At 37.6% G+C, this 27,399-nt stretch overlaps 1 protein-coding gene across 2 annotated transcripts in view; it reads right to left on the reverse strand.

The window, feature by feature from the left end:
* Positions 1-27,399, reverse strand: part of SUGCT (succinyl-CoA:glutarate-CoA transferase) — an 841,499-nt gene that overhangs the window by 106,941 nt on the left and 707,159 nt on the right. The window contains exons 14-15 of one of the 2 annotated variants that reach the window (XM_087821075.1): positions 17,061-17,124; positions 6,959-7,007 (exon numbers count right to left, since the gene is read on the reverse strand). In XM_087821075.1, coding sequence (XP_087677201.1) covers positions 6,986-7,007; positions 17,061-17,124 — 86 coding nt within the window. In that variant the 3' untranslated portion in view covers positions 6,959-6,985. Of the gene's footprint in view, positions 1-6,958; positions 7,008-17,060; positions 17,125-27,399 lie in introns of those variants that run through there. The other variant, XM_016207271.2, reaches the window with a different exon arrangement.

The raw sequence follows: 27,399 nt of genomic DNA on the forward strand, positions 1-27,399 counted from the left end.
ATTTTCTAAAGAACAAAATAAACTGATGAACAAAACAGATCCAGTGACATAGAAGCATGGAACAGACTGAGCAATCTCAGAGGGAAGACAGGGGTGGTAGGTCAGTGGGTGGGGAGAGATTAACCAAAGAAATTATATGCATATATGCATAACCCAAGGACATTGACAATAATGTGGTGAAAGCTTGGGGTGGGGATGGGTGCATGGAGGAAGGGGTGAATGGGGAAAAAAGGGGACATCTGTAATACTTTCAACAATTAAGATAAATTTAAAAAAAATAAAAATTAAATAAAATGCATTAAGCAGGCTTTAAATTAGAGACTAAAGTTCTAAGGTTAAAAATGCAAGAGTTGGCTTAACTTTTCTTTTTGGCTCAACTCTAGGAAACATTAGTAAATAGGGAAAAGAAGACAGATTTCAGGAATACTCAAACTTGGGTTTGGTACTGCCACACTCAGGGAGTCTCAATTTTCTCATCTGTAAATTAGACATAATAATATATAATTTAATGAATTGTCCTGGAGTTTAAACAAATTGTGTATATACACACCCTACACAAAGGACAGATGTTTGCTTACATTCCCTTATTTCAAATTTGAATGTTCTATGACAAAGATTTATTAAAATCTATTCATAAAATATATTAATATGCAGTATGTGAATTTCATTTTTCCTTTATACTGAAAAAACAAAAAGAATGATCCCATTAGAACAAAAATACAAGGCACTGAAAGGTGAGGTGAGGTTCTTAAGGTCACAAACCAGTTTGAAGGCCCAACAAAGAGAAAGCAAGTTGTTTCTGAGGAGTTTACTGGGGTAAAAAGGAATGAGGATATTCTTTAAATTTATATGGGGTAGTATTTCTCTAACTTTATGTGGCTGCAGAATCTTGTTGGTACTTTTGTTTCACCAAACACTTTCCTTAAATTCCCAAAATGTCTTCTAGTAACATTTTTCATTTAATTAAAATTAAGTTTTTGATTGTTTGAAAAACATATGACATCTTGTAATAACCTAAACTGGAGACTGCATAAGAACACTTTCAACAGACACAGGGTTTTGAGTAGGTCACCCACTCTCAGAGTCACATGGCTGCTGTGACTTAAATGGTGTTCAGATGAAGGACGATTTGGGGGAACAGTTCATCCCTTCCCATCAGGTGGTATCTTAATCTTACTCAAAAGATGAGCTCAGAGACACATTGACTGCAGATGCCATACCAGATATGACGAAATGGGGATATGGTTCCATGAAGGTTGCTACAGAACTGACACACATAAACTAGCATTTTCTCTTGCTGAGGAGAAAAGCAATGAGCCCCATAGACCAGCTCAGTGTCAAATCAAACCTTTAACTACCATTTCTTTACCTCCTCCAAAACTTATTATATTAACATAACACTCTGTGCTTATTCAAAATTAAACCATAATCCCTTTAAATAAAAACATGGCTTGAGGGAGATTCCAAGATGGCAGTGGATTGAGTAGAAGCTACACTGACACTCTCCCAGGACCAAACTGGAATTACCACTAAAATATAAAAAAACCGTCCTGAATAATCAAATGAAGATGAGCTGAAGAGGAACCTCATAACCAAGGACCTAAAGCAGAGACCACAAAGAGACTGATAGGAAGTGCGGAGGCATGAGAGGGGTGGCTAAGCTCCCACAGGCAGCAGCTGAAGGTCCAGAGGGATATCTCAGCAGTGGGGGGTTCCCACTGAGAACTCTGGGGTCTAAACCCAAGCTGGGCTGTCCAGCCCAGAGCACCAGAACTGAGAAAAGTGCCCACATACAAACTGGCTGTGAAAAGCATCAAGGTTTCCAGGGAGAGATGGCTGGAAATTCAGGCACCATCTTAAAGGGAAAACACACAAAGTTTTGTATGCAGTCATTTACCTTGGGCTCTGGTGGAGGGAAGGCAGAATAGACTAGACCTATGTGAGAAGTATCTAGGGATGCTGGCTTGGGGGATAGAGCTTAGAGGGCAGCCAACTGGATTCCTGTGCTGAGTGTTTCCCCCATACTGCATTGGACATCTTTCTCAGTCAGAAATTTAAAGTTCAGGCATCTTTCTCCTGGGGGGGGGGGGGGTAGAAATTGTCCCACCCATTGAAAACTTCTCATTCCACCCTGTGGAGTTCCTATAGCCTGAGGTGCATTAAGAGACTGAATAACAATCAGCCTCTGCCTCTGGGTGCTTTGAGCCTCTGAGTGATTTGCTTCTTGACCCAGGGCTTGGAAAGCAGGCCTTGCTCTTCATCTTGTTCCTTTCCAAACATACCCATCTCCAGCATACAGAACTACAAGCTGTGGAGCGCAGAAAGCTTGAAACAGGGCACTGTAGACCAGTCACAAACAGCATCTGACATTGGCCTGCACCAGAGACCCTCCAAAAAGACTGGGAGAACTAGCATATCCACCTAATACATAGAAACAAATCCAAATAGGCAGCCAAAATGGGGAGACCAAAAAACAAGACCTAAGTGAAAGAACAAAAGAATTCTCCACAATTAGAGCTAAATGAAATGGAGATAAGCAATCTAACAGATACAGAGTTCAGAATATTGACCATAAGGATCCTCAGCAGGAAATTAAATGACATAGTAGAAATAAAAAAACAAACATTGGAAGTAATAAACAGGATATTGGGGGAAGCTGAGGATTGGATCAGTGAATTAGAAGACAGGGTATAAAAAAATCAATCAGAGAACCAAAAAGAAAAAACAATTAAAAAACAAGGGGACAGTTTAAAGGAGTTCTGGGAAAACATGACTGTAACAATATTCATATCATAGGAATGCCCGAAGATGTAGAGAGTAAGCAAGGGTCAGGGAACCTGTTTGAAGAAATAATGGAAGAAAATTTCCCCAACCTGGTCAAGGAAAAAGTCACACAAGTTCAGGAGGCACAGAGACTCCCAAGCAAGAAGAACACAAAGAGGCCCATGACCAGACACATCATAATTAAAATGCCAAAAATTCAAGACAAAGAGAGAATCTTTTTTTTTATTTTAAATATATCTTTATTGATTTCAGAGAGAGAAAAGGAGAGGGAGAGAGAGAGATAGAAACATCAATGATGAGACAGTAATTGATTGGCTGGGGCCCCCAACCCGGGCATGTGCTCTGACTGGGGATGGAACCTCTATCGCCTGGATCCTAGGTCAATGCTCAACCGCTGAGCCATGCCTGGATGGGCCAAAGAGAGAATATTAAAGGCAGCAAGAGAAAAGCAATCTGTTACATACAAAGGAGCTCCCATAAGGCTGTCAGCTGATTTCTCATCAGAAACTCTACAGGCCTGAAGGGAATGGCATGAATTATATAAAGTAATGAAAAACAGGATATGAAACCAAAACTACTCTATCCAGCAAAGCTATAATTCCAAATAGATGGTGAAATAAGGAGCTTCCTAGACAAAAAACAAAAACAAAAACAAAAAACTAAATGAGTTTAGCCCCATTGCAAAAAATGTTCAAGGGACTGCTATAATAAGTTGAAATAGTAAGAATGAGAAACAGGCATAAAGAAATAAAATGGCAATAGATAACTAATTATCAATAATAACCTTAAATATAAATGGATTAAATGCTCCAATCAAAACATAGGGTAACTGAATGGATAATAAAATATGACCCAAATATATGTTGTTTACAGGACTCCCAACTCAGAACAAAAGACTCACACAGGCTGAAGAAAAGGAAAAATAAAAAACTTCTGGAGGACTTTAAGGGAGAGATCGAAAGCAATACAATCATAGTAGGGGACTTTAATACTCTGCTGACTTTATGGATAGATCTTCAGACAAAAAATCAACAAGGAAACAGAGACTCTAAATGATACACTAGGTCAGATCAATTTAATTCGCATTTACAGAACATTTCACCCCAAAGCTGCAGAATATACTTTCTCAAGTACACATGGGACATTCTCAAAGAGAGTCCACATGTTAGGACACAAAACAAGTCTCTACAAGTTCAAGAAGATTAAAATCATATCAAGCATCTTCTTGGACATTTACACCATGGAATAATATGCAGCTATAAAATATATGGATCCCTTACCCTTTGAGATGGCATGGAGGGACCTGGAGAGTATTATGTTAAGTAAAATAAGCCAGGCAGGGAAAGACAAGTGTCACATGATCTCACTCATATGTGGTATCTAATGAACAAAATAGAACCAGAGACATAGAAGCATGGAACAGACTGATGAATCTTACATGGAAGGGGGGGTAGGGGGGGAGAGATTAATCAAAGAATTTATATGCATATATGCATAACCCATGGATAGAGACAATAGTGTGGTGAAGGCCTGGAGGGAGAGGTGCAGGATGGAGGGGATCAATGAGGGAAAGGAGGGACATTTGTGATACTTTCAACAATAAAGTTAAATTTAAAAAAAAAAGTCTCACTCCATTGATACTTTTTCTGGCAAAGTCTTCTGAACAGGAATATATTTTGATATCTTAAGAATCCATATTTAAAACAAAAAAACAATAAAAATTTCTTATGGATTTTAGCCCAATTGTCATATCTGCATGGACAAAAAGCCCCTGCCTGGTAATGCTGCGGGGAAGCAAAGCCCTTCTTATCTCAGAAAGGAATAAAATGATCCCCTCTCCAGGCATAAATAAATCCAACAATGAAGTCAAGCAACACACTCTATGCTGAAACCCACTTGGTGGCAAAGATGCCATCACTTCCTTCTTATCCGCATTAACTCCACAATATGGAAGTCCAAACAGGAAAATAATTTAAATCTTTATATTTAGCTATTACATGGTATCTGATTTTACTTCTCCATACAGCCTATTTTCTTAATTACATTTAATTAATTTATCTCTAAAGACTCATCATAAAGTTAACACTTAAGTTTGATGCAGAAAAAGACTTCCCTGGGTGCCCAAGGAAAGTTGACTGCAGCAAATTCAAAAACTGAAGCACTGGTCCCAGAACATTTCTGATCCACCTTCTAAGACAAAATAACAAAAAGTGCTTTATATCATTGAGGTCTCCATTTTTCCTGTGGCTTTTGATTTTTGTTTTTATCTTGTTTTGACTTCTAGATTTGGTTAGACCTTCGGTGGTTTATTCAGATGTTTTTAAACACAACTCTCACCTCAAGGATCATTCAGTATACTGATATTTGAGAAAATACCCCGATTTATAAGTTCAATTAAATATTCACCAAGAAAAATCCTTTAGCTTAAATGTCACTTCCTAACACTGAAAACTTACTCTGTAACCGAGAATTTCATCAATAACTTATGACTACTTTGCAACAAGAGTTCCTGGTCTATTAGACAGATTTTCTTATCTTCATGTCTAAATTGATGAGGACATGTTGAAGAAGAACAACTGAGTTCTTAGCCACATTCCTAGTCTCAACTAATAAGAATATGAATTCCCTGAGCATGAAAGCCCAGGTCTAACAAAATATGTCTTCCTTATGGCACAGATAAACATAGTTGATGGAGGTCCCTAAGTCATATCAGCAATAGGAACTTGGCTCTTAGGGATTCCTGATGGAAAGACATTCCTGGGGATGTGAGTCACTCCTCCTGTTTCCTCCAGGCTTTTCTAGGCAGGGAAGTCACTGTGCTATTCATCTCTCACTGAAAGGTTGCAATGTCTATGATCCTGCTTCACTGTAATGGGACTTCCAGAGAAGGCTGCTGGCACTCAATGTCAAATCATCTGAGAATACACTGACTTATTTAACTCAGTGCATTGCCTTGGGTTAAGGGTTTAATACAGTTAAAAATAATTGAGGGCTTTGGAATGTACCATGGTTAGTCTATTTGAAAATTCACTTCCTTGCCAGCTTTCTCTCATTCTGTTGACAGACTGTAGAACATTCCTTTCATCTCTTTTTTTTTTTTTTTTTACAGCTTAACCACTCCCTGAAGGTGTGTGCTCTTTCTAGAAGACAGATTACGCACTGCACACAACATGAAAACTTTACACTCTTCCTGTTGTCACCTGAAAGATTTTTCTACTTGGAAGAAATAACTTATCCCACGATTTATTCTCTGATTGGTTTTATTTAGAATTCCTTCTTAGAACTCGCATATTTAAACTTTAAGGATGGATATAAGCTGAAACTTAGGTTCCTCATAATTTTTTTTTTTTTTTCCCCAGTGAGACTTGTGACAGTTTTCCCTATTGCTGTTATCCATTATAGATATTTAACTGCACTTTGGGGATATGTGGTTTCAAAAACACTATCTAATTTTTTATCTAAAGGGAAGAATAAAAGCTAAAAGTAACAGGGCAAGGTGAAGTCTCATGTAGCCTAGAAGAGGAAAATTTGTAGCCAAGTAAGAGACTAAGGGGTAACTTCATTTATCTACTTAAAACTGGAAACAAACTAAAGTAAAATAAATCTCTTTCAGATAGCTTCCACAGGTAGCCAGTCTGTTCATAAAAAATGCATATTGCTCAATATTGTCACAACTCATATTTTATTATCTTTCATCTAAAGGCTTTTTATTTTAATCATCATCCAGAAAATACCTATTAGTACTTAGTTGGTATAGAAGGTACTGGTTAGATTTTAAAGTGACAGTATATTTTCCCCCAGAAGCTTACTAAAGAAAAGTGTTTTACATAATCTTTTCTATAAAGTTGTAAAACATTCAGAAATAAATAAGTCAGATAATCAGATAACAAACATTCAACTTTTTAAAAATTCACTATAAAACCCAAACATCAATATTCTAATAATTTGCTTCGAACTACATTAATTAATAGTAGTGACTGTTCTTCCTGCAGCCAACACCCACTAGCTAAGAATTTCTGCAGGTTCCAAATATGAATATTAAAATCCTATGGGAGCCCAGCCGGGCATGGCTCAGCAGTTGAGCATCCAGGAGATCAAGGTTCAATTCCCTGTCAGGGCACATGTCCGGGTTGTGGTCTCGATCCCCAGTCGGGGGCCTGCAGAAGGCAGCCCATCAATGATGACTCTCATCATTGATGTTTCAACTCTCTGTCCTCCTCTCTCTGAAATCAATAAAAACATATATTTAAAAAGAAAAAAATCCTATGGGAAAGAGTTATGAAAAGTTTTATTTAAAATAACTTGGAGCTGCTTTCTGAAAAACACAGATCAGGGGACCAGCAGGCAGGGTAATTCGATTTAAAATCATTTCTACGCATAGAAGATTGCTTCCCTTTCACAGTAAGGACACACTCATCACTACAATACTTCTCAAAAGTTCTACTGGAATCAAATAATCACAATTCACATGCACAGGGAAGCATCTGAAAAACATGGGGAGGAACTTAGCCACACAGCAAACTATTTCAGTGATACTCTTTGAAGTTTGGAACTCAGCACCAGGCTGTTTTGGCCCCTGCACAGTACATGGAAAGACAGCATGTTCCACTCTGGCTAGAAGCCCAACGGCCAGCAGTATTTCAAGAAGAGATGCAAATGGTGAATGGCTCAGTGGAAACTGGCAGTCCTTTGGAATGTAATGACTAGTGTGACATCTTTTCAGTAAAGTCACAAATAAGGCGATGTTTATATAATGTTCAGCAATCTCTTGCTGAAGAAATATAATGGTATGAACTCTAATGTACCTTTTCATTTCAATAATTAACAGACAAATTTTTATCAATTTCAGTTTAAAATGCAGGACATTATGAGTTTTACAAACATCTTTAACCAACTTAGAAGTTTTTTGGAAATTACCCTTAAACTCATTAATGAGAACATCTGCCCAACTAGGTTTGAGGCTCCTACCTAAACTCCTCTTCTAAGTCCCACCTTTGCCCTAGATAGCATGTATCTGAGAGACCCTACTTTGTTTTTAATTTTAGTTCAATTTTAGGTCTCATTCTTCTGGCCTCTGGGTACCTCTCCAGGGTAACTCTGAGCTTCTCCCCTCCAAATTTCTCCATTTGAGCTCTTCCTCATCTCCTCCAGACACTAGCACTTGGCCGCCTCATTGCTCCTTCAGCCCACACTAGTTTGGCCCAGCTGACAACTGGTCATTGTTCACATGTCTGTTTACAGTTTACTTCTCAGGAACACTTTCCTGATCCCACACAGTAGCTTAGATCTCCCTGGCTGGTGCTTCCAGAGAATCCTGCTGTAGCCTCTGGTTTTCCATGGAAACACTCATCCTGCTTCTCTGTAATTATTGTATGCTGCCTTCCCTGGCAAACTAATCTCCATGAGTGACTGGGCCTACTCTGGGGACAGCTCTATCAGCAGATCTTCATATGGTTTAGTGAGTTTAGTTGTGTGTGGGTGTGATGTATGTGTTTGAAGATTTGGCACTGGATCAGATTAAATTAGTTAATTATGAGCAAATTAATACATTGTGCCCTAAGCTAATGGTGAGCAAAAACTAAGGACTACTCCCCTCATTGGGGATTCTTAAAACATCAGAATATTTAAGCCTGGCAAAGAAAGATATGATACTTTTTCTCATTCATACCCCCATTAATGATAATTTGTATTAGTTTGTTTCCACCTTTAACTATAAAATAAGCTTTAAAGCTCAAATGAGAGAGTAGTTTCATGAACAATACTTGAGATAAAGAACAATAGCATTAGCATAACTACAACTCATATTTAGAGCTAACTCATGAGCTTTAACTAGATTGCATTTTATAACTATGTCATGTATATACGCAAAATAAATTTCTTTCTTATTTATTGTAGATTGGAGGTGGTAGCAAATGATATAAAATGTATATTGGAATATATATTAATTAATAAAGCTGATAATTTAAATCATATTACTTGCTGTATTTTAATACTGGTAATGATTGCAAACATTGTAATAATATATTAAATACAATAATTTAAGTGGCCACCAGTAATTTTAAAGAGGCAAATAATTTCCCATTCTTGTTCAAGGCATATTAAACTTTAGTTGACCAGTATCTTTAACTATTAATCAATTAGGGGTACACAGGAGCTCTAATTTGAGAATTGAGGGAATGCTGTGGATTTATATATTTCTAAAAGGTATAATCAAAATCACATAAGAATTATTGCTTTCTTCAAGGGACAGTTTTCTAGTAACTGCTAAGACATAAATGCTTCAAGTAAATTAGTACAACATATCAAAAATTCAGTACAGGTTCACTAAGAAAGGAAATATAAATTAGTTTGAAGTAATGTTAACAAAATTTTTACTATAAATGTGAAGATTCAGATATACAGGGGTGGACAAAAGTAGGTTTACAGTTCTGAATATGTGAAACACAGAGTGTATTCTTGAATCATTATTTATTCTTGTATTATATATTTTTTCATAGTAACAACCATAAACCTACTTTGCCTACCTATGTATATGCAAATCTATAGAACAACATTTAATGAATTCAAAATGTATCTCCACTGGCCAACTAGCAGACAATGTAACATAAAATCACTTTTCATTCTACCCATTTTTCCTGTGTTGGCAGAGTTACCTCACTGAGGCATTGTGGAAGAGTCTGAGTTATTTTTACAACATTCATGAGGTTTCCAAAGGGAACACTCACAAAGAAAGACAGAACTATCATAGGGAAATAAAATCAATGAAAGGATCAATCCATAGAAAAAAATTTAATTATTTATTGTGATATGTGTATCTAATATCTTTTATCCTGTCTGAGAGACCTCTTACTGGGATACACTGAATTAGAAGAAACAATAGCAACTTCCTATCTGATGTCTGTAAGCAAAACTGTCTCTGCCTTTTCATGAGGAGTCCAAATGTGCTGCCTTGAAGAGACACTCAGATACTAATTCCAAAAATATCTTAAACATATTTCATCTCAAACCTGAGACTTCCTATATTGATATTCTATAGAAAGAATATAAAGTAAATCAATAAGATAGACATATCAAAAATATGCTTAAGCTCTATAGAAATTAAAGAAACAAAAATAGCCCTGGCAGGGTGGCTCAGTTGGTAGGAGCATTGTCCCATACACCAAAAAGTTGCTGCTGGTTCAGTTCCCAGTCAGGGCACATACCTAGGTTGCTGGTTCAATCCCCAGATAGGACACATATGGGAGGCAACCAATGGATGTCTCTCTCTCTGCCTCTCTGTCTCTCTGACTCTCTCTTTCCTTTCCTCTCTCTCTGGGGTCAATGGAAACATGTCCCCAGATGAGGATTATAAAAAAAGAAACATGCCCTGGCAGGTTTGGCTCAGTGGTTAGAACATCAGCCTGTGGACTGAAGGGTCCCGGGTTCAACTCAAGCCAAGGGCAAGTACTTCAGTTGCAGGCTCGATTCCCAGCCCTGATCAGGGTGTGGGCGGGAGGCAACCAGTGTATGTGTCTTTCTCACATTGATGTTTCTCTTTCCCTCTATCTCTCCCCATCCTTCCACTCTCTCTGAAAAGCAATGGAAAAATATCCTGTGAGGATTTAAAAAAAGAGAAAGGAAAGAAAAAGGAAAGGAAGGAAAGGAAAGGAAAGAAAGGAAAGGAAAGGAAAGGAAAGGAAAGGAAAGGAAAGGAAAGGAAAGGAAAGGAAAGGAAAGGAAAGGAAAGGAAAGGAAAGGAAAGGAAAGGAAAGGAAAGGAAAGGAAAGGAAAGGAAAGGAAAGGAAAGGAAAGGAAAGGAAAGGAAAGGAAAGGAAAGGAAAGGAAAGGAAAGGAAAGGAAAGGAAAGGAAAGGAAAGGAAAGGAAAGGAAAGGAAAGGAAAGGAAAGAAGGAGAGAGAGAAAGAGAGAGAGAGAGAGAGAGAGAGAGAAAGAAAGAAAGAAAGAAAGAAAGAAAGAAAGAAAGAAAGAAAGAAAGAAAGAAGAAAGAAAAAGATTTTTCAAAAAGAAATAAAGATAAAAATAAAGGATAAAAAAGATTACTACAGATCTGACAATTCTTTTGTGACCTTAGTTATTTACTCCTCCATATGTCCATGCCTTTGCCAGGTAACTTTGCAATTTCACTTAAAAAATATATATATTTCCCCACCACTTAGTATATAGCCTTAAACTTGCTTAGGTCAATAGAGTGTGGGCAGAAAGATCTGGTAGTTCTGAGGAAGGTCTTAAGTGGCATCGCGGTTTCTTGTTCTCCTGCCATTGTCATGAGAAGAACACAAGAGACTCATGGAGCAGAACTAAGCCTAACACCATGAGAAGGCAAGCCTCACTAGATGCCAGACTTGCACTTATAGCAAAAGCCACCCAAGCAAGTTCAGCCCAGCTCAGCCATCCCCCACTTGGACCCACATCCATGGAATAAATAAATGCTTATGTTTGAGTGCCACTGAGATTTTTGTGGTTATTTGTTACACAGCTTTATTGTGACTATAGCTAACAGATATACTAAAAAATTAAAGTGAGTGAAAGGGGTATACTTTCCCTTTTAAGGAATCTGAAAAATATTTCCCTCTTCTTGAGTCTGATTGTTCATTCATTTACCTGGAAAATCAGCAAATTCACACCTAACTGATTGAGGGAGTATTACATTCAATGATTTCATTCTAGGTTGGCCACTGACTTACTCTTTTCCTTACTATCATGCTAACATTTGTATTAACTTTCAAATGTTTAACCTTTCCTCTCATGTGTTGGGGATATAAATGACTGTCTGACCTCATCTTTAAACCTGTGGAATTCAATTAGATCAGTGGTTCTTGAATTGTTCTTTAGGGCCTATGGTTCTAAGGAGGTATTTGGAGGGCATTATGGAAGCAGAAGAAATCCAAAAGGAGTGCTAACCTATCGATCAGCAAAACTCTGTTTTGATCAGTTTTAGCTATTGAGACTTTATTTGGAAAATCAGTTTAGTGTTTAAAAGTTAAAGTTAAAAACTACTTGACAAATGCCTTTTAAAGTCTTTCCATAATGAACGCTCTATGATTACATTTTTACTGCCCCCTTCTCTTTATTGCTATTATGATGGTCCTAACTTAAGACATCATCACCTGGACTCCCACAATAATTTCCTAACCTGACTCCCTGCTTTAAGTTACAAATTATATCATTTCACTCCCCTGCTTAAAACTAGAGTAAAATCAGATTTAGTAGGGCTCTGCCCTTCTCTTTGGTCTCATTTTCTGCCTCCTTTTCCTCATTCTTCATACTGGCTTAAAATGCCCTCAGCTCCTTCCCACCTCAGGGTCCCTTCACATGCTGGTTCCTTTGCTAGGAATGCTTTCTCCCTACTCTTCAAATGTTGACTTCTTTATATCCTCCAATTCTCAGTTTATAAATCACCCTTTGATCAACTAAATTAACATAGGTCACTTCTGTTCCCATTATACTCTGTGACAGCACACTGTTTATTCCCCTTCCTTGCACTTACCATGATTTATAGTTACAGGAACATTTGTTGGTTGCTTTAATTGTCTGACTTTGCATTGAATATGAATGAGCTCCATGTGGCCAGGGGCTAAGGTGTCTGGTTTATTTTTTAATTCCAAGGACCCAAAGTATTGCCTGGCACATAAGTATATGCTCAATAATATGAATGAATAAATTACTTTCTTAACATGCTTTTTCCTTACTACCTTTCTAAATAATATGTTATTTCCATATTAACATGTGATCACAGTCTCTGATATGCTTTTACTTGCTCTCTCTCTTAATTAGGTTCCTTAATTCATGCATAATGCTCCTTATGCTCCTGTGCATTAGAATTTTCTATTTCAATTTGATTTATTTATCATAATTCTCTCTTCTTATTTTTTTTACATGCCAATGGCTTTTATCTGATCTGTTCCGGGACATTACTGTCCAGCTAATCCCAAATCTTAGAGCTAGAATAAAGAACTATACCTAAAATAAAATTAACAATGCAATTCTTCAATAAATGAGACCTGAAAGCAGTAGAAGTAAATGCTTTATGCATTTGACTGGTGACTGAGTAGTTTAGGAAATACCCAAATTTCAAGCAAGGCAACCAGGATATAGTTTTGGGAAAACAATGGCCAAAGTTATATCATAGTTAATTTCATTAACCTCTGTCAGAAGAAGAAGACAAAAAAATTGTGTGGTTTGTGTATAGTTTGGAAAATAAGGACACAATGAAGAAGAATGTGGAGTGTTTTTCAAGCAATTCCCAGAGTAGAGACAACAGATCTGAGGAATGGCCATATTATTATCACTAGAGAAGTGAAGTCTGTGGATGGTAACTGGTTAATCATAATCATAAACTCTCAGTAAAGTTCTAATGCTCTGAGCATAGGAATGAGGTTTCTGGCTACAAGGAATAAGAACTCCTCCCAGTTGGCATTTTGGCCTAGGCCAAAATTCTTTGGTGCGTTTGTTCAGTATGAGTCAAATTACAAAACTTCAATATATTCTGAGTTTACTGAAAACATTTGTCTCTTGGTCTACAAAGACTAAGGGTCTTTCTGTCATTATTTCCTCCACCAAGTTCTCTATCCCTTGCTCTCTTTCCTCCCCCTCTGGCACTCCTATAATGTGTGAATGTTGTTTCATTTCATGTTGTCCCAAAGCTCCCTTAGGCTGTCCTCATGCTTTTTAAGAGTTTTTTCTTCTTGCTGCTCTGATTGAGTGATTTTTTCTACCTTGTCTTCTAAGTCACTTATTCTGTCCTCTGCTTCATTGAGCCTGCTTTTAATTCCTTCCAGTGCATTCTTGATATCAGATACAGCATTCTTTATCTCCGTCTGAGTTTTGTTTATGGTATGCATCTCTTTTTTCATGTTTTCACTAAGGTTCTTGATCTTATCATGTTGAACATCTTCATAATCAATACTCTAAACTCTATTTCTGATCACTTGCTTAACTCCATCTCATCAAAGTCTTTTTCTGGTGATTTTTCCTTTTCTTTAATTTCAGGGTTGTTTTATTTGTCTCCACATTTTGGTAGGTCTTAGTGTTTGTATCTATATATTAGGTATATTTGCCGTCTCCCAGTCTTGCAGGGAGGGACTTTGCATTGTGAGACCAGTGGAGCCCAGAGGTGTATTTTCCTTATACTTCTGAGCTTTTTGCTCTAGGCATGTCCCTCTTGTGGGTGTCTCTTTTGTGTGTTTTTGTTCTCCTGTTTTTTTTTGGGTCTAGAGTGTTATTGACCAGTCCTTGCGAGGACTCTCCTCTCAGGTTGGCTGTGTGTCTCAGCCCCAACCTCATTGTATAAGCTGTTGTATGAGTGCTGGCAAGGCAGGACAATACCCAACTCAACTTCCAGGAAACAAGGGGTATCTTACAAAATATCTTGGCAGTCACAATGAAGACAACCCAAGTGAAAATAGAACTGGGAGAGTGAAGAGAGAACACAAGTTCTAGAGGGAAAAAAATAGCTTAAAAAAAGAAAGAGAAAGAAAAGTAAAGCTTAGAGAGAGAGAAGTATTTTGTTGTTAATAGTGACTAAAATTTAGAAAATAATAATAAACTAAAATGTAAAAAATAGAGAACTACTGGGAGATAATAGAGGCAGAGAAAAGATTCTGAAAGAAGGGCCAGCAAACAATTAAGGGAGAGAATAGGAATAGGATAGTAGTTGAAAATGAAAAACTAAAAATACATTAAATAGAATAAGAGAAACTAACAAACTAACAAAAAGACAGGAAGACAGAAGGGAGGAAAACAAAAGCAAGATGGAAAAGAAGAAGAAAAAAGAAAATAAAAACCTTATGCCAATGGATTGAGAGGAGAGAGAGATTAAGCCTGGGCAGGGAGGGAGTCCAATAAAAGATTTGGGGAAACTATAAAGAAAAGCGGTAAACTTGTTGGTTATAATGATAAAGTCCCAGCCATTAAGCAGGAATATCAAGAAAGTCTTGATGATAGAAGCAAGGATAAAACAAAACAAAGCAAAGAAACAAAACAAAAGAGAGAAACAAAACCAAAAACAAGCTAAGCAAAATGAAATTCTTTGAAAAGATAAAATAAGAAAAAAAAATTTAATTATTATACAGTTTAAAAAGAAAAAAAAACAAATGGCTTATTTCCCTTTCTCTTCTTCTTAAGGGAAAAAGGGAGGAGGGGAAAAAAAAGTCAATCAGGTGGGTTTCTTCTGGGCCGCCTGTGTTGTCTGCAGGTCACTGTCTTGTGTGATGAGTTCCGTTCTCCTGGGAGGTACTTGTGTATCAGCCAATGTGAGGAGCCATCTAGGTTTTGGCTCTGGTGTCCTTAGGTAGATGGTTGATCTGAGGCTCTCCATGGATCACCTCCTCTTGTCAACTATTTTGCAACTTTGTAGTTGCCTATTCTTACTCCAGAGTCCTCTGTAGAGTCTTTAGGGTGCAAGATGTCTAGTGTAGCCCAGGGTATCACTCCCCTTACTTAAAGCTTTCACTGTCAGGCACTCACTGTGGGGAATTTAGTCTGTTCCACAGCCAGCTCTTTGGTCCCTACCCTGTCCTCTGATTCTAGTTCCCCATGCACTGTCCCGCTGCAGGTTCAGACTGATTTCAGCCTGTTGCCTTTTCTGTATGGGCCATTTCGGCAGCCTAGGCTCAGTGGGTTTGATTAAAGAACGTTTCCGTGAGCTCTTTGCTTGCCCGGCCCCCAGCAGGGGTTTTCAGCATTTCCTCCTGTTCCAAAACAACAGTCCCTGAAAGTCTTATTCTTGTAATGTCCTCCTGCGAGCTGCTCTCCCTTCCCCTTCAGGACTGTGCCCTTCGGGGGTGTCTGGAGCCTCAGTGAGCTGGACCTGCCCCTTTCCTATTGGGGGTTGTGCTCCAGGCTGCAGGAGAGGCAGGCAGGCTCCACCCCTCCTTCCCAGCTCTGGTTGGCTGGTCACACCAAGCCCACCCTTTAAACAGTGTACTGTGCAGACCCCAATCCCAGCTTCTGCTGGTTTGTCCGCCCATTGCACGCTGGGAAGGTGGGAGCCAGTTTCGGGATCAGACCCCAAAAAAACACAAAGCAACACACAGGCAGAGAGTCTGCCCTGCAAATTCCTGCCACCCACGTGCCAAGGCACCCAGCGGGAGGGGACCCAAAGTCAGCTCCAAGCAGCTCCCCGCACCACTGATCTCCGCAAAGCTGGGGTAGCTTCACACACCACCTTGGCGCTCCTCAAGGCTGGTCACTGATCCTAGCCTCTCTGCACCAGGAGCTCAGGGAGGGAGGGCTCTGCCCCTCCCCTGTGCCACACAGATTCAGTGCTTTCTGGGGCTCAACAATGCCTTACAGGGAGGTAGAGGGTCCCTGTGTGTGGCTGCTCAGTCCCAACCTCTGGTCCCTTGCCACTCAGGCACCACACACTTTGGGACAGCCCTTCTATGGTTGGCACACTGAGCATTAGACACCGGTCGTGTCCTCCATTAGAAGTTTTGTTTCCTAGGAAGGCGCCATCTCCTCCTCACAGGCACACCGCTCCCCTGGGCCCCTCTGCCCTGTGCGTGGGGCACTCCTTCCCCTCTCCTGCACTTCAGGTGTGAGATCCCACTTTTGGAGGCTGGTCTGCACTCCCGAGGGAAGGGAGCTTTGCAGCCTGCAAGCCTCGGGGGCTTGGAGCCCAGCACAGGCTTCAGGGGGGACTCCCCCTTTCTACATCCCCCTCTCTTACCAGGCTCTATGATGTTTCTTCAGTGCTCCCTACTCACACTCTATCCACTCAGGTATATTTCCCTGGTTTTTTCAAGCTGGCAATGAAGTATTTTAGGAGCAAATCAAGTCCGTGGCTGGGAGTGGCCGCACTCTGCTGCTTCTCACAGTGCCGCCATCTTCCCTCTCCAAGACTAAGGGTTTTGGATTGAGACCTTAAACCATGGTTCAGAAAGCAAATGTCCTAGCCCAAGCAGCCTGTAGCCTCCATTGAATGCCACCTCTATCGATCCTGGCTTCCTTTCTCATTCTCATATGAACCACATGTAATTTCACAATATTTGCCATATCTATCATTATCTATCTGCTGGCAATTATATAATGTATCTTTGTGAGTACATGATTACAGAAATAGAGTTAGGTGATACAAGCATTTTTTGTGGGTGAGACAATTAGACATTTGTTAGGGCAAAGACAATTCTGTAGCCCCAGCATGCATTCTTGTATGTGTGATTCTAACTTTTATCAAAAACAAAAACTTTGGATTATGTCTTGACAAGCTGTTTGGGGGGGTCATCATAGGGAACAATTTATTGAGGAAGATGTTAAGAAAAATAAAAATTTTCAAACCTGGGACTGATATCTTTCCCACAGTCGGATGTTTCATTTCCATAATGAGGCCATTGTGCAGCACCTTAAAATGTAAAATGAGGGAAAGAATACATTACAAAAGGAAATTCTAGTCAATCTCAAAGTATATGGAAAGCCACCAATTCAGTCCCCTGAAGAAAGATAGTGGAAAACAGAGATGCTTGAAATTTTTGTTTGAAAGTAAATATTTGATACAAAATAATGTTTCTATTTTACATTTTATCAAGTGAAGCTAAAAAAAATAGAAAACTCATAGTCTTCTCCCTCTTGAAAATATTATTTGCTCCTAAATATAGGTTATGATTCATCCCTTCATCTAATATTAAAGCTTAGCCTCTTCCTGCACTGCTTCACAGTAGGATTTGGCCAAGGTCAACTGCAGGACAGGCTGCAAAGAATTAGACCTGGAATAGAGGAGTCCCCTGGGTGGTACATATGCTCCTGGTAATTTATTTGGTAGAAGGTGTGGGGAGTCAGTCCAGTTTGAAGGTGAATCAGAGTATCCAAAAGGTCCAGTGACTTCTGGAAGTGGACAGATTCAGGGCTGCTGGGATAAGCAATGAGCATAGCCAGCTGACAGGAAGCCCAGAATAGGCCCTGGTCAGAGGCCTGAGCAATAGATTAAAACCAGAGATGTTTTCAGTGATAGTAAAACCTTAATCATAAGACTAGCTTTCATAACTAGGATTCTATTATCCTGCAGTCAGTGTGGGGCGGGTGAGGGTGGGAGGAAACAACTGAAAAAAAAAAAAAAAAGGCCAGAGACTTCATCTCAGAGGACTGACAAGATTCTCATGCACTGGGACCAAGAGAGATATTTATTAGCACCCCATCAAGAACACAAGATAGAACACATGGTTTGAGGGTTAAGATTCAAGGCCAATTACTAAGACAGAAACAATCTAACAGTGTCCAACCAGCAAAAATGTGACTTGCTGCTGAATTCTGTGACTACTGAACCAGAGATACTCAAATCCTTGGCATATAGAGGCTGTAGTTTTTTTTCCCAAGAGGTGGGCAGGAAAACAACATCTGCCAGGGATCAAGTGCCCTCCAACTGTAGGACGAAGATGAGATGAGGGAAGGCATAGAATGAGATTCTACACATAAAAGTGGAATTACTGGAGGCAAAATGTTCTATAATCCCACAAATGAAATGCTATAAAATTGTTTTCTTTTTTATTGCTTGTTTTTTAACAACTGTAGTCTACCTAAGAATACTGTGTCAAAAAAACCCACAAAAATTTCAATTTACTTTTACTATTACTGTATCTTCAGTGAGATATATATGGGTGGCTTACACTGTGTTTCACCTGCATTATCTAGCAAGTGGAGAGTTTCTCTCTCCCTGTTCTGTACATGGACCTAAAGGGCAGAAGTATTTCAGTGGCACAGTAAACTGATGGACAATAATTTCAGGCTAACATCCCAAAGAATGGCAAGTTGTAATGGTTTTATAGTGTTTTAAGCTTCAGGTGAAAGCAAAATTTGCATATACATATTCCTATATAATCTTTTCACACAAAAAAAGAGCATGTACTACATAAATTAATAAAAAATGTTTCCTCACTTGAAAAACTCAGAAAAATGTCAAATATCTTGTTTTTATCCATTTCTAGTAAGTTTTTTTGGTCCCATTATGAAATAAACCACCAAAAAGACAATCTCATGGGTAACTTTTTTTTGATTTATTGTTGAAAGTATTACAGATATCCCCCTTTTTTTCCCCATTGATCCCCTCCAACCCGCATCAGCCTCCACCCCCCCCATGCCCTCACCACACTATTGTCTGTGTCCATGAATTTAGTATATATGCAAATAAGTTCTTCAATTAATCTCTACCCACCCAGTCCCTAACCCCCACCTTCCCACTGAGATTCATCAGTCTGTCCCATGCTTCTGTCTCTGGATCTGTTTTGTTTCTCAGTCTATTTTGTTTATTAGATTCCACATATGAGTGAGATCATGTAAAACTGAATCAGAAAGAATCAGAAAACCTGAACAGATCAACAAAACTGATGAAATCAAAGCAGTAATAAAAAATAAAAATAAAAAAAAAAAAACAAAAAAAAACTCCCAGTAAACAAAAGCCCTGATTCAGACGGCTTCACAGGGGAGCTTTCTAATTTTTTAAGTTGTAGGGTCAGATAGTTTACTAAAAATTTTTCCTGCTTTTTGACGTAGGCCTATAGTGCTATGAACTTCCCTCTTAGGACTGCTTTCATGTGTCCCATAGATTTTGGGTTTCCAGAAGGGAATGCCATGAAGTATTCAAGATAATGTAAAACAAGGATCTGAAACTGAGGCTACTATGTCCAGCAAGGCTATCATTCAAAATAGATGGTGAAATAAAGAGCTTCCCAGACAAAAAAAAGCTAAAGGAGTTTATCACTACCAAACCAGCATTGCAGGAAATGTTAAAGGGACTGCTGTAATTAGAAACTGCTGTAATTAGAAGTAGAAATAGAAGCACTGAAAGAAATTTTAAAGGGACTTTTGTAATAATAATAAGAAATAGAGAAACATAGGCATAAAGAATTAAAATGACAATAAGGACCTATCAATAAAAACTTTAAGGACTTTAAGGGAGAGATCAACAGCAATACAGTCATAGTAATGGGCTTTAACACCCCACTGATTTCACTGGATAGATCTTCCAGACAAAAAGTCAGCACAGAAACAGTGACTTTAAATGGCGCACTAGTTCAGATGGATTTAATTGATATTTATAGAACATTTCACTCCAAAGCACAGAAAAAACATTCCTCTCAAGTGCACATGAGTCATTCTCAAAGATAGACCACATGTTAGGACACAGAACAAGTCCTATAAGTTCGAGAAGATTGAAATCATATCAAGCATCTCAGATCACAAGGGCATGAAATTAGAAATTAACTACAGTAAAAACACTCAAAAACATTCAAATACATAGACGCTAAATAACATATTATTAAACAATGAATGAGTTACCAATAAGATCAAGAAAGAAATCAAAATCTTCCTGGAAACAAATGAAAATGAACATACAACAAGTCAAAATCATGGGTAACTTTTTAAGGTTAGAAACTATAACTCTGCAATAGACAAATATTCTGGCTCCTACTGCTTTTCTGGTGGGGAATGGTCTCCACCTTTTGGACAATTATGCTTTTTAAAAAAATACTATGTCAGACCCCCTCCTTGAGGGTGACGGCACACCATTTTGGTTCCTTTTTAGGGATGTCTTGCCTCTCTGTTGAAGTCACCAGCTTTGCACCAAAGAGCTGGCCAGAGAAAATTCTTGCCAGTGTTAGAACTGTGCTATAGTTTAATTTTGGTGTGGCTTATTCTCAGCACCCACCCAGCACAACCTCCTCATATGTGGGGGTGGGGGCTAAATGCCAACTCGAGGTGCTAAATCTCAGTTCTACTGAGGACAGGAACAAAAATACCAAGCTAAATTTCACTCGAAACAATTATCTGCACACTGAATCATTCTTCTCGTATCTCTGTTGCCCTCCTGACTACCTCTTTGTAATAACACTGCACTGCTACTCACAAAAGACAAAAGTGAGTGTTCTTAGCTAAATATAACTTAACTGATAGTGTTGAAATTAATTAACACTGAATTGTAATTATGTGGCAAATGTTAAGTGTCAAAAGTGAAAGGGTAACTGGTAAAGGTCAAGGGATTTATGTCAAAGTTTTGTAAAGCAAAAGCTAGCAGTTAAAGTTTTTCATGGCAGCAGCTTAAGGAGTGTACTTCCTCCAGCCCTATCCCCATTGCTGTCTATATATGCCATTCCCAATAAGAAACTTTGTTTCTAACCTTATTAATTCATTTACATTGAAAATCATTCTGTTTTAAGCAGAAATATAAATTTTTCTGCTGTCTGGCAAGAAAGCTAACTGCAATTTCTCATTTGTTGTAACAATTGTGCAGTTATGAGGCAAATGAGGTAGACTGAGCCCCATCTTCAAAAAGATTTGCCTTATTCCCCTCCTTGGTTGCCACCCATCTTTGTATGTAAAGTCTGAAGTCCATAAAATTCCATAGGCTTTCTTTGTGAATCAGGTCCGATTATCTCTGAGAACAGTTGAGGCTGTGGCAGTGCCTTCTCTGGAAACCCTGCCTTAATGACTTGGAATCTTGGAAAGTTCTCCAGCCTTATTTGTGGAGCAAGTCCTGCTCAACTGAGTAACGTATTCGAGGGCCTCAGAGACCAGAAAGGTCTGTCTGAATTTTTACATAAATACCTGCTGCATTTCAGGTGTATTGTTTCATCTTAACTTCACTGAAAATGGAGAAACTGCCATTTACCAGTATTTGTATAACATTTCTGTGGGAGTGGTTACTAAATGTTCCCTTTCTTTTTTGCATCCAGAGTCAATACCCCAATCTCTATTACCTTCACCTAGAGATGCACATTGAATAGTGTTTCATTTGCTGACCACTAACAATGGAATAGGAACCTTGGCTTAGAGGCCTTCCACTACCTTATCCCACAGGGAGAATTTCATGCCTGGAACTGTGTGTGGCCGCTCGGGATAGTGTTCACCAGGCAACGGCCTCCCCAGGCTTCGTACTGGGTGTTGTCCTCTTACTTGTTTTACCCCCTAAGTCTTTCCTAGTTTGGTAGCTTTACTAAATTTTATTTCTCCTCCTTGAAATTTCAAAAGCATTTTCTTGACAAGAATAGAATTGCAGACAGTGCACCAACATCTTTAGCATGAGGCCTATTTACGATAAGGCCGCTCTTTCTCCTTCAGGATTTTAGAGACTGGCAGCCTAATTACAGGGTCGGAGGGTGTGCGCTAATGAGGGGAGGGCAGGAGAGTAAAGTGTGTACCTTAAAGCGACGGGTGAAATAAAAGTTTAAGTGAAAGTAAGGCAGTCTTTTTATAAAGTCCTATGGCAGGAAAAATGTCTGTAATATAGCACTAGCAAGAAAAACTGTAAAACAAATAAAATAAAAATGCACACTATATAGGCAGTGAAAATCTTTACAAAAAGCAAGATACCTGGGTCAAGAACAGAAGTAGCAAGGCACAGTCAAATGAAAAGAGACTGACAGAGCGCTGGCATCAAATGGCATACAAATGATACATGCACAGAGCCCATCAAAACGTACATATAACACACAGACACAGACAACAGTGTGGTGATAGCCAGAGGAAACAGGGGTGGGGGAAGGTGGAAGAAGGCAAAGGGAGGATCAGTGGGACAGAAAGAAACTTTCCTTTGGGCAATAGGGGCATGATGCAGTGTGCAAATGAAGTTCTGTTGAGTGCACACTTGAAACCTGTATGTTTGTGAACCAATGTCACACCAATAAATTCAATTAAAAAAAATCAATGAAATTCTGTCAATGATATTAACTACAATGCACAAAAGAGAATTGATCTATCCATTCACTATGAATAGAGACATGATCTATTCATTCAATTTAACAAACATCATAGAGCACCTAAATACCAGACGATATGAAAGGACAGGTAATAAAAAGACAAATTAATTTCATTCAAAGTGCTATAATTAGAAGAAAGGGCAGGGAATAAGAGACCCAAACCCATTTGTAAGATATAATTTAAACTCCACAATGTCCAATAAGAACAAGTAAGTAACTCTGCCTCCCTTCAAAGGAAGCTGAAAGATGTAGGTCAAGGAGGCAAGTAAAAGTCTTAGAACAAAAATGATATTGAAATATAACATTAAAGTTAATAATTACAATAATAAACAAAATAACAGCAGCTATTGCTTAACAAAACTCCTAGGGTCAAAGAGGTCAAGTATTTGCCCAGGATTTCACAATTAATGAGTGGCTATCAGGTTCCTGACAGTTGGAGACTTAGTAAAAGGAAAAGATGAACAAGCATAATTTGACTTACCATTAACACAATTGGTGTGGTCAATTTTGTAAGACAAATTAGTCAATTCATAAAGGAAAGAAAATCAGCCAAATGGACTGCTTGTACTGCTTGACATCATGAAACCGAATTAGCTGATAAACTGAACTGCTCCCTTCTAGACAGCCAAGGATATTCTGGCTACCACAGACACCAAGGTTATGAAATATAAAGGATTTGGGCCCCAGCCAGGCTCAGATTTAGAGGGGACAGACCCAGTGGGTGACCTGAAGCAAGGCAGTTAAGTATCTGGGGCTCAGAAACTTCATCAGTAAAAAGGCAGTAAGAATATCTCTTTCTCAGGAGTTTCTAAGGTTTGAAATGATGAGCGTAAAGCACTGAGCATAGTGCCTGGCACAGAGTAAACTCACAGTGAATAGCAACTGTTTCACCACTATCCACAAAGTGGGTTCAAACTCTGGCTCCACCAAGTTCCAGTTGTGTGGCTTTAGGGCACATTCATTCATGCAACAAGTATATGTTAAACGTATCAACAGTAATGGTTAATAATTAATAATAAGTATTAATTACTATTTGTGCCAGGTATTGTTAACTGCTGAGGAAAAACTGGGTCGCAGACCAAGCAAGGTCCTTGCCTTCAAGAAGCTTACACTCTTGTAAAGTAGACTTTCAAATTAAATAGTATCCACAGGTCTGTTATTGTGACATAGCACATGTTTAGTTCTGTACTGTATCTTCAGTGTCTTGAACATTAGTTGGCACTATCTGGTAGATGCTCAATAATATTTTACTGAATTTATTGAATTAAATGTTTATTTACTTATTATTTATTTATTTATTTATTTATTTATTTATTTATTTATTTAACTAAGTGGAAAGTGGCTCCTTTAGTTTTGTTATTTTATGTGTAGGGGGGATTAGAGAGTTTTCTCTATTTTACCTTTTTATTTTTTCAATTACAGTTTATATTCAATATTATTCTGTTTTAGTTTCAGATGTACAACATAGTGGTTAGATAATCATGTACTTTATACAGTGACCTGGTCTCATACATAGTTATTATAATATTATTGACTATATTCCCTATGCTGTAATTTACATCTCTGGGACTACTCTGTAACTACCAATTTGTACTTCTTAATCCCTTCACTGCTATCACCAAGTTCCCCAGATACACCCTACCCAGAGATTGCTTTACCCTTTTAATAAATCCCTAGAGTTCTCTAGATACAAAACAGTTTACTGGACTTCCAAAATATGTTCACATTTTAGAAACTTAGTTATCAAGTTCCAATGTTGCCTTGCAATTCCCTCAGTTTTCTAAAGCATCTTCCAGGTGATCTTGAATCTGTCCTAAACCTATTATGCACATCTGAAGACACTCCATAAGCCATGCTGAGAGGCTCTGCAAGGACCATGGCCACTTGAAGAAAAGTCAGAAAGGGTGAGCTATGAATTCAGCAGAAACGAGCTCATGCATTATACATGTAGGGTGAATATACCACACTTGAAGAAAATAATCATAGCATTCTTCTTTATTGGAAAATCTCAAAAAGCTTTTTCCAAAATAGGAAAAAATATATTTAAAAGCATAAAAGCATTGGAGTAATCAATTTCATTTATTGCATTGTCCATTTTGTCAAGTTAGTCATTTCTTTAGCTTAATAGGAAAACAACCTTGGAATAATATTTGGAAAGGTGCATAAGTAAAGGTATAACTTATAGTTAATATGTTAAAAGTTAATTCAACTGTTTCTGAAAACTATGACCAAAAAAATGCAAAAATAACATAAATTCATGAAAAAATTGACATGTAAGATCTTTACTGAGATAATGGAGATCAGATTTAAATGATACATTTTGGGGGGTTCTTATTTCTTTTGAAAAAATTACTGTAATTTAATTTTATTCTGTTGCTAATGCATACAATACAGCCTTTTTTCTCTTTTCTCTAATTAAAAAACATGAATATTAATCACTCAAAGAGGTATTATGAGATAAATGTATAGTTTAATCAGTACTAATAAAATAAACACTCGTGTGCCCAACACCAAGCTTGAGAAAAAGAATATTATCAAAATATTTAAAACTCTAAGTTTGCCCCAGCCCCTCCCTTCTCCATATCTACATAACCACTCTCTTGAATATTTTTACTATTTCCTTACTTTTTTTATATTCATACTCCATATGTGTATACCTCTAACAATTTACAGCTTGCTGTGACGCATTTATAGCATTCATATCAGTGAAATCATGAGTATGTATTTCTACTCTGAGTTGCCTTTTCTCTCAACAATTTTTGTGTATTTTCCCCATTTTGGAGCTTGTGGCCATGGGCCAATTATGGTCATTAATGTAAACTATGCCATTATAGAAATATATCAAGCTATCAATCATCTCTGCTCTTATGTTATTTCCAGTTATTTTACAATGAAAAGCAACACTGCTATTAATCCATCTCTTTGTGCACCAGTTACTCTGGGGCATATACCTAGAGCTAGAACAGCTAAGACACAGGGTGCTTGTATCTTCAACTTGTTAGGTACTGGCAAATTATTTCTCTGAATGGTTTACCCATTCCCAACAATAGTGAACATAAAATCAAAGTTATTAGGTTTTGCCAATCACTGCAAAATGGTATCTTATTGAAGCTTTGACTTGCATTTTCTTAATTACCAATGAGTTATGTGTATTTTTCTTGCTTACAGTAGCCATTTATATTGTTTCTTCAGTGAAATGCTTGTTCAAGCACTGGGATGTTTTTGTATTAGCTTAATTATCTTTTCTTATCAATTCTAAAGAGTTGTTTACATGTTATGGTTAGACATCCTTCATTGGAACATAAATTGAAATATTATGGCTTTATTTATTTCTCACTTTGTGGTGTTTTGATGAACAGAAGTTTTTAATTTTGGCATTCTCAAATTTATTGAAATTTTTCTTTACGTCTGCAGTTTTTATGACATATTTTAAAATTTCTTCCCTACTCTAGGTGATCAAGATATTCTCCTAAATTATCTTATAAAAGTTTTAATGTTGACCAATTTATAATAAAAGCTCATAGCAAGTTTGGGATTTAGAGAAATTATCCTGAAGGTAACATCATACTTAATGGCGAAAGACTGAATACTTTTGCTTTAAGATTGAGAACAAGGGAAGGATGTCTGCTTTTACCACTGTTATTCAACATATTACTAGAAGTTTTAGCCACTGCAATACATCGAGATATAAAGACATAATTTGCATAAAGGCACACAGGTGAGAAGGGATGAAGTAAAATAATAAGCGAATAAAAATAAATGAAATATAATGAAGAAAAGGAAGAAAAATTTAAAGGAAGAAATCATACAGATGACATGACTGTCTACATAGATAATACAGCTAGAACTAATGAGTTTGCAAGGTCATGGGTGCAAGGTCAACACACAAAAATCAGTCACACTTGTTTACCAACAATGAATATAAGGAACCCAAAATTAAAAATGCAATATCATTAACAATCACTCCAAAAAGAATGGAATACTTAGATGCACACTTAACAAAACATGTATAGATTCTGTATGCTGGAAATTGCAAAATGCTGATGAAAGCAATCAAAGGGACCTAAATAAATGAAGAAGCATACTATATTCTTAGATTTGAAGAGTCAACATCTTCATTTATTCATAGCTTTAATGCAATTCTTACCCAAACCCCAGCACAGTTTTTTGTAGACATATAAGAAAAAGTTTTTTCTAAAATGTACATGGAAAGACACAAACCTCAGAATAGCTTAAACAACCTTAAAAATAAGAATACAGTGAAAGAAAATCTGTCTACTTGATATTAAAGTATACTATATAGCTGCTAAGAGAGATTTTGATGGAGGGTTGACCACATAAATCAGTGGAACAGGACAGAGAACTCAGAAATATATCCACACAAATATCCAAATAATTTCTGACAAAAGTGTAACTGCAATTGAGGAAGGATAGCCTGTTCAACAAACTGTACTGAAAAAATTGTGAAAAAAAGAACAAAAAACCCTTAACCTAAATCTCATATCTTATACAAAAATTAACATAAAATGGATCGTGGACTCTAATATATAAATTTAAAATGATAAAATCTTAGGAACAGTATTGGAGATTGCTCTGCAAAAACTCATGTTAAGAAGATAAAAAAGCTACAAATTGGGAGAAATATTTGCAAGTAATATATCTGATAAGAGACTACTACCCAGTATACATGTAAAGAAGTCTTACAACTAAACAGTAAAAACACAACTCAGGTAAAAAGTAAGCAAAAAACATAAACAGACATCTCACCAAAGAGGATATAAAGATTGCAAATAAGCACATGAAAAAGTGGTAAATATCATTAACCATTAGAGATGCAAATTAAAAGCATAATGAGATATTAGTATACACCTATCAGAATGGCTAAAAAAAATTTAAGTGACATAATATACCGGCAAAAAGAAACTGGATCA

Source organism: Miniopterus natalensis, chromosome 10 (genome assembly GCF_054644295.1).
Source record: "Miniopterus natalensis isolate mMinNat1 chromosome 10, mMinNat1.hap1, whole genome shotgun sequence".
NCBI classification, from domain to species: Eukaryota; Metazoa; Chordata; class Mammalia; order Chiroptera; family Miniopteridae; genus Miniopterus; species Miniopterus natalensis.